The 13,319-nt window shown below is 54.5% G+C and overlaps 1 protein-coding gene across 1 annotated transcript; it reads left to right on the forward strand.

Annotated features, from left to right (window-relative positions):
- On the forward strand, nucleotides 1-12,471 carry SUV39H1 (SUV39H1 histone lysine methyltransferase). The gene is made up of 6 exons (XM_068533667.1): nucleotides 1-176; nucleotides 2,299-2,444; nucleotides 4,055-4,717; nucleotides 9,822-9,968; nucleotides 10,052-10,181; nucleotides 10,920-12,471. Exons 1-6 carry the CDS (start codon nucleotides 158-160, stop codon nucleotides 11,051-11,053), a joined length of 1,239 nt encoding a protein of 412 aa, XP_068389768.1. The 5' UTR covers nucleotides 1-157; the 3' UTR covers nucleotides 11,054-12,471.
- The last annotated feature ends 848 nt before the right edge of the window (nucleotides 12,472-13,319 follow it).

Raw genomic sequence — 13,319 nt, forward strand, 5'->3', positions numbered from 1 at the left:
TGGCGGGGAGGGGTCCGGTCACGGCTAGCCGGTTGGTCCGCGCGGGCGTTGCTCGAGGCGCGGCGCGGCCAATAGGCTGCGCGTTCTCGGCCACGCCCGCGCGAGCTCTCTTCTCGCGAGGCCGGTTAGGCCCGAATGTCGTTAGCCGTGGGGAAAGATGGCGGAAAATTTAAAAGGTGAAGCAGTGGCGGCAGCGACGCGGGCCTGCTGGCCGGGCCGGGTGGGCTGGAGGGGTGGCGTCGCTGGCTCGGGGCCCCGGCGTCCGAGGCCACGGGGTCGGGAGCCGGAAGCTCGGCGCCGAAAGGCTGGAGCTCGAGGCGCGCGGGCCTGGCGCGCGGGGCTGGGCGGGGCTGAGGGGAGGGGGCGCGTGCCTCGGAACGCGGCGGGCACGGGGCTAAGTGGGGACACGGGAGGGGCGCGCGCGCCGCAGGTCGCGACCGGACGGCGCGCGCACGCGCGGGGGTTCGTCTGGGAGGCCGCGCCCGCGCGCGGGAAAATTGGCCGCCGGTGACCGTTACCCTCTTGGTGTCCACGCGAGACGCCGGAAGGGGAGGGGAGGGAAGGGGACGGACCTCCTTTTCGGAGTTAGGGGACGGGGACCCTTCTGGGGGAGGGTATTTCCTCGCAGCGTGGTGGGGGAGGGGTTTGCGGCCGAGAGGGCTCGCCCAGGAAGAGGGGAAGGGGGCTTCCCTAATGGGAGAGCTGGACTCCCCCCATGCGCGGGGAAGGAGGGGTGACTCAGTGTGTTGGGGAAGGTGGGCCCCTCTGGGTGAGGGAAGCTGCGGGGAGGATGGGTTCCACAAGTGTGAGGGGGAGCTCTGAGGGTAGGAGAGTCCATCTGTGGTCAGTGCGGAGACAGCAGCTGATGTGAGTTGGGACCACGTTAGCGGGGCTTCAAAAGCAAGTTAAGGGTTTGAAAGGGAGAGGCATCACAGGGAAAGGAAGGCGTGGGTACAGGCCGAGTCTCCACTAGGCCTGCCTAAGTGGAGGGGGGGAAATGCACACGTAATAATTTTGCAAAACTCTTGTACATTTGTAGGTTGACATCTAGAGTATTTCATCATGAGTTTAAATGTTTGGTTTTTGTAATGGAAGGTAGAAAATATTAAACATTTTAAAAAGATGAAACAGGATGAGGACTGACTGACTATGTTTGGAATAAGGGTTTTGTGAAATGATTTGATAAAATGGCTTCTAAAGCACAGTAGTTAAGAATATGCCTTGAACCAAAAGAAGCCTTTTTAAATAAAAAAATGTGTGTCCTGAAAACTTTTGGTAGCCCCCCAAAACAGTCCAGGTATATTTAAAATAATTACTGTAACTAACCTATATTGTTCTGTCTGTTCTTGAATTCAGAGCACACCACTTTGGGCCAGCTTTACCCTTCACAGAAATGTGGATGAGACAGAGAAAATCAAAATGCAGCGTGAAAAAATATACCTTGTGGGTTTAAAGCACCTACACTAATCATTTGGGGAAGCTTCCTGTAATCTAATACCACTCCACAATCTCTTATTCATAATTCTGAAATCCAAAAAGCCCTGAAAACTTAAATTTGGTATCATTCAGTGGTAAAACTAGGCTATATGGAGGGACTGTTCAGTGCCACTATCTCGCAGCTTTATTTCTCCTATTTTTGTGAAAATTCAGACTTTTGCTACAGAACTATTAATGTATTTGATTATGGCTTGATGTCCCTGACCACAGTAGGGGTGTGTTAGGGAATGTATGGGATATACCTAGAACTGCACTTGTAAAATCCAAAAAAGAAATTTGGATTCCAAAACATCTGGCCCCAGGAGCTTCAGATAAAGGATTATGGACCAGTCTTTCTAGTTACGCCTTTGTTTGGTGCCCTGGAGGTTTTAATCCCATCCCTACCCACACCCCTTGGGGAAATGCACCCTACTGAGATGGAGGGGGTTGTTCTCTTTCTTTTGCAAAGTGGGGAGAAGGATGATTAGGTCCTGAACTTCAGGCAGGTTTGCAGGCAGTTTAAGGAATGGTATAGAGGGAGCTGGAAGCTCTGGGAATAGATTCCTTTAGGACAATCCATGCAGCAGATCCCACTTGGAAGTCTTCTGCCCCAGGGAAAGCCTTGGACAGTGAGCATTGGGGTAGATGGGAGTGGCACGTTTTTGTTGTAGAGGGGTCTTAGCATTGGGAAGGCCTGTGGATTAAATTTCACTGACTCTGAGGTAGTCCTTTGGAAGTCCCAGGGAGGATTTGGGGTCCTCTTTGACCCCTGGCCTTGCCAGGATGCACAGCAATAGTTCCTTCTGGCCCCCTTTGTTCTAGGCTGCAGTGTGTGTTGCAAGTCTTCTTGGAATCAGCTACAGGACCTGTGCCGCCTGGCCAAACTCTCCTGCCCTGCCCTTGGCATCTCCAAGAGGAATCTCTATGACTTTGAAGTCGAGTACCTGTGCGATTACAAAAAGATCCGCGTGAGTCTGGGGTGACCATGGCCGGGGCAGGGGTGACTCAAGGAAGCTGGCTTCCTGCCCCCTTACCCCCAATTACCCACATCTGTTTCCAAAAGCAATTTTCTCTGATCTTAAAAAAATAGGATTAGTAGGCCCTCTTATCATCTCCATTTTACAGGTGGGAAAACTAAGTGGCTTTCTGAGAGGGGCAGGAGCCAGAATGAATCCCCAGATAAATCTCTCCTCCCACCTCCCTAGGAATACAAACCAATCGCAAAGATTGAGATGTTGAGCCCAGGAGTGGAGATAATGACAGCTAATGGTTTTGAGCACTTTCGTGCCAGGCACTTCCTTTCAGAAACTCATTTAATCCCGCCAACAACATTGTAAAATGGGAACTGTTGTTGTTGCCAGAGGAGGTAATGGCAGGATAGTTAAGAGAGCAGCCTGGAGCCAGCATGCTTGGGTTCAGATTCTGGCTCTGTAACCCCGAGATACTTACCCAAATTCTCTGTACTTAATTTTCCTCATCTATAAAATGGGTATAATTAGTAGTATCTACCTCATATAGAGTTGTGAGGGTTAGATTAGTTAATAATACACGTAAGGGGCTTCCCTGGTGGCGCAGTGGTTGAGAATCTGCCTGCCAATGCAGGGGACACGGGTTCAAGCCCTGGTCCGGGAAGATCCCACATGCCACGGAGCAACTAGGCCCGTGAGCTACAATTACTGAGCCTGCGCGTCTGGAGCCTGTTCTCCGCAACAAGAGAGGCCGCGATAGTGAGAAGCCCGCGCACCGCGACGAAGAGTAGCCCCCGCTTGCCGCAACTAGAGAAAGCCCTCGCACAGAAACGAAGACCCAACACAGCCAAAAATAAATGAATAAATAAATAAATATTTTTTAAAAAAAATAATAATAATACATGTAAGTTGCTTAGAACAGTACCTGCTACATAATGAATGCTAGAAAAATGTCAGCTTTTTTTTTCTCTTATTTACAGATGAAGAAACAGGCCCAGCGAGGTTAAATAACTGCCTAAGTTTACACTGCTAGGGATCAGCAGATTCAGGATTTGTCTAGTTGTAGAATCTGTGTAGTTAAACTCTGTCCTATAGCTGCCGCTCAGCAAGAAAAGATCCCTCTGGCTGCTGTGTGGAGAACAGACTGTAGGGGCAAGGGTGGAAGCAGGGGGACAGGTGAGGCTGCTGCTGCACTCCAGGTGAGCAATGACGGTGGTGACAGTGACAGAGGTTTGAAGTGTAGGATTCTGGATGTAGCTTGAAGGCGGGGCTGACAGGATTTCCTGAGAGTGGATGTGGGGAGTGTGAGAAAAAGGAGTTAAGAATGACTTCGAGAGCTGGGTTGAACAGCTAGCAGGAGGGAATATGTTTGGGAGATTAAATTAAAAGTTGGGATTTAGACAGATAGTAAGCGGGAGCAAGGGATTTGAACCCAGTGAGCCTCACTCTAGAGCCCATGCTTTTTAACCACTGCACAGAGTCATTCCAGGAAACGGGGGGAACAGTTTGGGTGTTGTCCACAGGCATTGGGATGGAAGTCTCACGAGGGCTGGCCCAAGGGTCTCATCTGTCACTTACAGTGACCCCATCCCTCCCCACCCCACCCCCAGGAACAGGAGTATTACCTGGTAAAATGGCGTGGGTACCCAGACTCAGAGAGCACCTGGGAGCCACGGCAGAATCTCAAGTGTGTGCGCATTCTCAAGCAGTTTCACAAGGACTTGGAAAGGGAGCTGCTCCGGCGGCACCACCGGTCAAAGCCACCCCGGCACCTGGACCCAAGCCTGGCCAACTACCTGGTGCAGAAGGCCAAGCAGAGGCGGGCGCTCCGGCGCTGGGAGCAGGAGCTCAACGCCAAGCGCAGCCACCTGGGACGCATCACCGTGGAGAACGAGGTGGACCTGGACGGCCCCCCGCGGGCCTTCGTGTACATCAACGAGTACCGTGTCGGTGAGGGCATCACCCTCAACCAGGTGGCCGTGGGCTGCGAGTGCCAAGACTGTTTGTGGGCACCTGCTGGAGGCTGTTGCCCTGGGGCGTCGCTGCACAAGTTTGCCTACAATGACCAGGGCCAGGTGCGCCTGCGAGCCGGGCTGCCCATCTACGAGTGCAACTCCCGCTGCCGCTGTGGCTATGACTGCCCCAACCGCGTGGTACAGAAGGGCATCCGCTATGACCTCTGCATCTTCCGCACAGATGATGGACGCGGCTGGGGTGTCCGCACGCTGGAGAAGATCCGCAAGAACAGCTTCGTCATGGAGTACGTGGGAGAGGTAGGGAGACGGGGCTGGGCGGGTGTGCGCAGCTCTCCCCACGTGTGTTCCCACCGTGCACGCCCAGCTCTCCCCACTGTGTGCCTGCAGCTTCCCTGCTTTCCCTGTGGGAAAAGTGTTGAGGGGGTGAACCTGAGTGTGAGGGGGACATCCTGGCAGGGGCGAGTATTCCAAGCTGGTAAAGGCACGTTGAAATACCTCCAGACTGGGCTGACTTCATAAGGGTACCTAGCAAAGAGGAAAGCGGGAACTGAAATCCAGGCGGCGTTCCTTTTAACAGGCCGTGTGGTCTGCACAGGGTTGCGTCACCTGAAAAGGTACTTCCTCTTCTTATTTCACGAGGGTCCAGCTTATCACCAAGCAGTATCTACCCGGAAGGAGCACCTTTTACTAATCTGCACAAAAGGAACACAGTCTGGAGTAGGATGTAGACATGCCTTGGGGAGGTTGGCTACCTCCTCCTTTAGCCGCGCAGGACACTGGGGAAAGGCGGGCTGTGTCCAGCAGGCTAGCCGCTGGACCAGACAAGCCCCACATCTTAATGGCTTTGCACGCTGTAAGTCCGTTTGCTCCTCCAGTGTGGGCATTTAGGTCATATCCTTCCACACGACGGCGTGGCCACCTAGGTTCTTTCCCTCTTGTGCCTTTGCCATGCCTTAGAGTTGCCTCTGATCCTCAGCATGGCCTGGCAAGTGGGCTGGGGGGGTGCAGAAGGGGAGATTTCTAAGGGGCCAGGCCCAGACGCGGTGCACATCATGTCTGCCCGCACGTACTGGCTGGAACCGAGTCACTGGCCTTACCTCAGTGCAAAGCAGCTGTCAAGTGTGATTCAGCCATATGCCCAAGTGGAAAACAAAAAGGGATTTGGGTGAATAAGTAGCAAGTATCTGCAACAGCAAGTGTCATCTTCTAAGGTGGGACGTGGTGGGCATTTGGAGTGGGGCAGTTCTTTGTTACGTAGGACCATCTCATGCATTGGGGAACATTTAACATCCCTGGACCTTGACCATTTAAATCCATGAGTGTGCCTTGTCACGATGACAACCGCAAACACCTCCGTATTTCTGTGGGTCTCTTAGGGGTTTGACATGGCTGGGAAGTGACAGAATTGGCCTAAGGGACGCACACCTGAGGCTGTGCACACTGTAGTGATAACACTGATGAAGAGGAGAGGCTCCTGCTCTGAGGAACTATAAAGTAGAGAGGGTCATAGCCCCTGGGGCTGGGGGCGGGGCAGAGGCCGTCTAGAAGCAGAGCAGTCCACACTGCAGAGGACCCTGACAGTCTGGACAAGGAGATAAGCCCCAGATAAGCCCGGTGGTCGGGTGGAGGAAACGTCCACATGTTGAAGGACCTGACAGTCTAGAGGAAGGAGGAGGTGGCCACAGCCCAGAGGGTTCCTGACAGTCTAGAGAAGGGGGGTCCTGACAATCTGTAGGAAGAGGTGTCCACGTCCCAGAGTGACCTGAGGAAGAGAGCAGGCTCTCCAAAGGACCCTGGCGGTCTGACTTAGGAAGTGTCCACACCCACACTGCCCTGACACTCAGGAAGATGAAGTGTCCTCACTCCAGAGGGATAGTGACAGTCTGAAGGAGCTCAGGTCTACACCTAAGAGACTCTGACAGCCTGGAGGAAGTGTCCACACCCTCAGTGCCCTGACACTCTGGTGGAGATGTCCAGACCTTAGAGGGACAGTGACAGTGTGGAAGAGATGTCACACCCCAGAGCTATGTTAGCAGTGCAGGGGATGAGGTGGCCACACCCACAGGAGTCAGCAGTCCTAGAGGAAGTCCAGAGCAGGGGGTATCCCTAGCTTCACTGCACTGACAGTCTTTGGAGGAGCTGTCAACAGCACAGGAGAATCCTGACAGGCGAGGAGGAGGAAGAGTCTTCAGCTCACTGGCACCCCAAGGTCCCCTGGGCCCAATACTTTCCCACCATTCTTCCTTAGTGTCCTTACTCCTCCACGCTGTAAACGTGGCGGTTTCTGGGGACCCTGCGGTGCTGTCCTACTGGGTGTTATGTAATCAAGGGCATATCCCCGACCCGTTCACCACACTGTCCTCCTCCAATCTGGACCCCCATTCACTCTCCACCTCTGCACTGACAGTCCCTCCACGTGAGCTGCCCTTCCACGTTCTGTCAGAACATCCCCACCCTCACCCAGCAGAGAACACAGCCTGTTTCATCAATTCTGAAACATGCACTTTCTTCATATTTTAACAACTCTGAAATGAAAGTGAGTCTCGCTTTAGTTTAATTAAATGATGGCATATCATCATTTAATTAGCAGCAGTTTTTCCTTTCTTGGGAAAGGGTGCACAAAATCAGGGAGCCTGTTAGATTTTGACAAGCTACAGTACTCATAACCACTCCTAACAAAAAAACAAACAGAAACCCCTCTCACATCTCTGATCTTGTTGGATTTTGACAACAGCCCCTATCAGGTTGGGATGATTGTCATTGTCATCTCCATTCGACAGATGAGAAAACTGAGGCCCAGAGAGGTATAGTAAAGTGCTCAGAGTCACCAAGCTAGTAAAGTGGGTAAAAAAGGCCCAAATGTCTAAAATTGGTACGCTGCCAAACCTGGTGGAGTGTTTTTTGGATTTGGGAGGGGGGTTTGGCTGAGGAAACAGGGGCAGGGAGAGAACATTCAGGATCCCATATCCGGGGCGGGGCAGAGCAGCAACTGGACTCCGAGTCTTCTGGTTCCCATTCCCATCAAAACCCTTTCCCAGCTGCCAGCTTCTAGCCCATCTGTCTTCCCCAGTCACTCCGGAGAACTGCTGGGGAGCAGGGACATGGACTGATTTGTCCTCAAGTTTTCAGGGTGGACTACCCCTTACAGAGTGGGACTGAAAAGAAGACAGAGAGAAGGAACCGTTTGTGCCCTGCAGGGTTTGCAGTGTGACTCACTCCTGGGGAGACTGGGGGAGCAGGTAGGGGCAGAACAGGCAGGAAGATGGAGACTGGGGAGGAGGTGGGCATTCCCTCTGGTTGGGGAGGGGCCCAAAGGGAAAAGCTGGCCCAGACACCACCCAGTATGCTCATGAGCCCAGGAGAGGCTGTCCTTTGATCCCAGGCTTCTGAAGGCAGCGGTGGGTGGGGATTGGGAGCTTCAGGAAGGCTGCACAGAGAAGTGACATCTTTTGGAGCTGATGTCACAAGGAAGAGTATGTGTTCTCTGGGAGGTGGAGGGAGACTGACCTTGACGTACTCTTCCTCAAAATGCTTCTGTGGCTCCTGTTTTGTCCCTCAGGAGAGTCCCCACTTTTCAATCTGGTCAAAGCCCTTGCGTGATCTGCAGTTTGCTTTAGATGGTGTATCTCTTTTCCACTGCCCCTCAAACTCTAAGCACTGTGGGTGTCTGAGTCCATCTATATTACCAGATTGTGACCCACAAGGGCCAGACTGGGCCTGGTCTCTGTGACTTCCCCACCAAATTGACCCCTGAGGGCCAGGACCAAGCCTGGTTCCTGTGTCTGCCCCACCCAACTGTAACCCCTGAGTACTGGGACCAGGCACAGGGTAGGCCTCATGAAAATCCACTGAATGAATGAGTGAAAAAACAAACAAAAATTGGGGGTATGGGGGAGCCAGGTTCCTCAAGGAACGGAGCTGGAGTATGGGGCAGTGAGCAGTGTGGCCTGAGGGATAGGCCTTGGTCTTCTAAGGGGGTTTTTGATCGGCATTCAGCACGGAGCAGAGGCTGGAGGTGATGGTGGAGGAGGCAGGGAGGAGGCTAGAGAAAACGGAGGCTGGTCAAGACCGGAAGTAGGAAGAGCAAGGTCACTGGCTGGCGTGAGGATGAGCAAGGAAGGAGGCCCGGGTGGGTCTCGGGCTTACGCCCAGTGTGGCAGGAGGGTGGTGGTGGGCAGTGGGTCTCTGATGAAGGGAGAAGGAATAAGGGGTGTGGCGAGAAGAGAGTGCCTGAGTTGCCTATAGGACCACTGCTGGACAGAGGTCAGGTCTCCGAGCTAGAAAGCAGGATACAAGTAACGGGCATCTGCTGCGTGTCTGCTGTGTACTGTGCTGGCACTTGTGTCTGAGGGCCGGGCAGAAACCCGGGAGTGGAGAACGAGGCCGGCCCTGTTCTAGGGGCACCCAGGCTGAGGAGGGGGCAATCTTGGCTACCGTGGGACCTCTCCCAGAGGCATGGGCCCAGAAGAGGGGACATGAGGGATGGAGAGGAGGGATGGGGTGTGGCAGGGGCTGGGGTGAGGAATCCATCACCAGCACTTGGGAGGCAAGGACAGGCTGGGCTAGGATAATGGTCCAGTTACTAGGACAGATGGGAACCCATCTGGGGAGGAGGAGATGCCTACTGCTGTCTTAAACACCAGTGGTTGGCAGTGCGCGGTGTCAGGGCTGAGCGAGGTGTTCTGCTCTGTGCTCTGGTCCCCTTTCTTTCCTCTTCCATCTCTGAGTTTTTGGCCTTGGTCTCTTTTTTGTGATCTCAGACTCCTTGGGGTCTTGGGCCTTTTTTCTGGACCTGGATCTTTTGCATTAAGATTCTGTCTGTGTTTCTAACTCTCTGCCTCTAGCTCTCTCTTCTGAGTCCCTTTCTCATTCATTCAGTCTCCCTTTTCCCAGGCCTCTCTCTTCAGCTTACACTCCGTGTTCCTTTTGCTGTCTGCACCACCCTGCACTGGCTCGGTTCTCTAGTGCTGGGTCCTGCAGTGCCTCAGGCTCTCTCGCCCTGGATCAGTCAGCCTCTCTCACCCCCACTCTCCCCACCCCTCTCTGTTGAGCACTGGGTCTTTTTCTTCCTCGCCCTTGATCTGGGTCCCCTCACTATGTCCTACTATGGGTCTCTCACTGTGGGGACCTCTGTCTGTCACTCCTGGACCTTGTGGCCACCCTCCGCCTCCCGTTGAGACTCCCTGTGCCCTCCAGAGGCCTGAGAAGGGCTGACACACCCTGTGTGGCACTGCCTCGCATGTGTCCACGCCGTCCAGCCCCGCTGAGCCAGCCGCAGGGTGCGGGTGCCTCCTTACTCCCTTGTTCTCCTCCAGGGGGGCCACGCTAGGGGGTCGGGAGCTGTGCTGGCTTTCCTGAACCTTCTTGGCCAACCTCCCCTCCCCCGTGGCCTTCTCCTCAGATCATTACCTCAGAGGAGGCAGAGCGGCGGGGCCAGATCTACGACCGCCAGGGCGCCACCTACCTCTTCGACCTGGACTACGTGGAGGACGTGTACACCGTGGACGCCGCCTATTACGGCAACATCTCCCATTTTGTCAACCACAGTGTGGGTACCCCGCAGGCGGGCGGGGGGTCGGGAGGAGCAGGCTGGGGCCCCTCCTCACCCTCCCACTGTTCTTTTTTGCCCAGTGTGACCCCAACCTCCAGGTGTACAACGTCTTCATAGACAACCTTGATGAGCGGCTGCCCCGCATCGCTTTCTTTGCCACAAGAACCATCCGGGCAGGCGAGGAGCTTACCTTCGATTACAACATGCAAGGTGGGGGTGGCAGGGGACCGCGGGCAGGGACACACGATGACGTGGGGCACAAGGACCCCTCCCCAAGGAGCTTTAAGATGCTCTTACTCCCAGTCTCATATCTGGACTCCTGGACCCCTGCCTACCCTTTGGGGGTCCCTTCATTCCCAGCCACTGGACCCCAATTCTGAGACCCTCATACCACCTTCTCCCAGGGCTCCTGGGGGAGGATATTTGGCTCAAGAGTTATGACACTCCTCCTGACTCCAATCTTGTCTGAATTTCCCCAGTCCCCCAACCCTCCCCGCTCCTAACCCCCTTTGGCCTTCCTCATTCTAAGCCTCTGGACACCCTTGTGGCCTCCAACCAGTCCCCTTCTTGACCAACTAGCCACCTCTGAGACACTCGAGGGGGGATCTTTGGCAGGAGAGTTCAGATGCCCCTCTGGATGCCCAGGTGACCCTCCATTCCTGACCCCTGCCTGACACAACCCTCTTGGTTGCCCCTGACAACTCCCTGACCCCCCCCAAGAACCCCCAATCCCTGGCCATCTTCCTAATACCTGAACACCCCTCTAGTGCTAAGCCCTGGCCCTTGCCTGAAACCACCAACCCATGACCCATTCCTGACCCAGATCTCAGACCTGCTCCCAGCCCCTAAGATCCCTGGGTCCCGTGGTAAAAAGAAGGGCAGTGGGACAACTTCATCTAGGCCTTCTATCTAACAAGTACCCCCCCACCCCCGGCTATGACTCCACAGTGGACCCCGTGGACATGGAGAGCACCCGCATGGACTCCAACTTTGGCCTGGCCGGGCTCCCCGGCTCCCCCAAGAAGCGGGTCCGTATTGAATGCAAGTGTGGGACTGAATCCTGCCGCAAATACCTCTTCTAGCCCTTTGAAGTCTGAGGCCAGACTGACCATGGGGGCCTAAATATGCCTACCCCACCCACCCACTGCTGCCCTCCTGTCGAGGAACGACTGCCAGGGCCTCCTGCCTGCCTCCGCCTGCCCCCACCTGCCCCATGCTCGGGGCTGCGGGGCCCTGGGGAGGACAGACTCCAGGAGTCCCCTCTCCCTGTCCCAGCCCCATCCGTGGGTTGCACTTACCCCTGCCCACCTTCGGAATTGATTTTTCAGCACCAGGACTTTCTGCAGTTGGGATTCATTGCCTAGCAAGGAGGTCCAAGGGCTGAGCCCCAGTGCAGACCCAGAATAGAAAGACGTTTGTTTTTGCACCTGCTTCTGCCTGGAGCTTGAAGGGTCTGCTGCAGGCCCTCTCCCCACTGCCCCAAGGGTGTGGGGAAGCAGCCCCAGGACAGGCTGATACCAGAGCCCGGGGTTCCCAGCCCACTCGTCTCCCCTACCACAGAAACGTGCTAGTGAAAGAAAGGGGGTCTCCAAGGCTGGGGTCTGAAGCCGGTTCCTGCTCATGCTTGCATGCTCCTAGTGTCGGCCTAAGAGCCGTAGGGTCTCTCTTTAAGGGCTACGCGTCTGAGACGTGGACACCCACATGCCACTGGAAGGACAGTGGATGCCCATGGCCCGCTGGCCAGTGAAAGGCAGTCCAGACTTTCCCAGCCCTTAAGGTGGGCTGGGACTGGGCTCTGCCTTTGGGAGTACATAGAAGGTGCCCAGGGCTCTCAGGAGCTCAAAGGGTGCTGGGAGCTCTAACCTGGGGTGCAACGACTGCTGGGAGTACCCAGAGCTGGAACTGAGACCTGGCTAGGCTGTAGATAGCACTTAGGACAAAATGTGCATTGATGGGGTGCTGATGAGGTGCCAGGCACTGGGCAGAGCACCTGGTCCACGTGGATTGTCTCAGGGAAGCCTTGGAAACTATGGAGGTGGATCCCAGGAACGGGCCCATGTGGCCGAAGGCAAAGCACAGGCCAAGAATGGGGGTGGGGATGGCTTACCCACGAGGGTGTGGTGAGGCGAGGGGAGCCTCTGCTGCCTCCCAGCCCTGGCCCTTTGTGCTCGCCTTGGGTCCAATGGTCTCAAAAGTTACCTGCCCATAAATGTACAAAAGGCGAAGGCTCTGATGGCTGCCTCGCCCCTTGCTTCCCCTGTGAGGTCTTCTCTAAGAAGCCTTCCCTGACTACCTATGCGTAGAGTGTCCCTACGTGAGACTGTGCCCTGCCACCAGATGCCACATCTGTGTGTCCGTTTGTATGTCCGTCTGTGTGTCCGTGCTCCCCACCCCAGACTGACCTTCAGGCATGGACTGAATCTGATTCTCCTCTTGTATATCCCTCAGTCCTACCCAGCCTGGGATGGGCATCAATAAAACAAATTATTGACTGAACAAACCAAGGTGTGAGGATTGAAGACCTTGTGTAGGTGGGGGTTGGGGACATGAGAGGCTGGGAGCCGGGGGGCGCCCAGGAACGCGGTCCTCCAACCTCAGCCATTTGACTAACACTCCCCACAGTGCACCACTTGCACCGTCGTCTACGTAACATCCTAACCTAAAATAAGCTTGCTTTATCCTTAAATTTTATAATGCACTGAAAAGCAAACGAAATCCATTGCTGTTTAAATGGACAAACCATGATCACTGGCCATAAACAAAACCCAGAGAAATAAATACAGTGGCGATACAGAAATATGACACAATTCTAGCTGGATCCTCCCTGCTCTTCAAAGTTTTGAGCCCAAAGCCTGCCTACTACATTCAAAGAGAGAAGTTTGTGTGTGCTGGGGGAAGGTTTTTCTGCAAATATTTATTGAGCACCTATATGTGCCAGGGTATAAAGCAGATCACAACGAGATGGTGTTTCAAGTATATGTCCTTGTTCTTACCATCCCTCAACCTGAACGTGAGCCAGTGCCCTTTGGTTTTGCTCAGAGACCGCACATGCTGTGACACAGATAGATACCCAAATATTTCAAAGACCTCACACACAGGTGACAGAATCCTCAACAGCTCAGAGACCTCAGGGCAACTAGGGCATGGGCCTCCAAACAGCTCATAGACCTTATACCCTGGATATTGACCCCAAACCTCAGGGACCTCACACCCTGGGACATGCATCTCCCTACAGCCCAGCGATCTCATACCTGGACACAAACCCCACATCACTGAGGCTGCACTGAAGCCAGGGGACACAGACTTCCAAAGAACTCTGAGACCTCAGATGCTGCCTCATGCCCTGCG

The sequence above is a fragment of the Eschrichtius robustus genome, chromosome X (genome assembly GCF_028021215.1).
Source record: "Eschrichtius robustus isolate mEscRob2 chromosome X, mEscRob2.pri, whole genome shotgun sequence".
Taxonomy (NCBI): Eukaryota; Metazoa; Chordata; class Mammalia; order Artiodactyla; family Eschrichtiidae; genus Eschrichtius; species Eschrichtius robustus.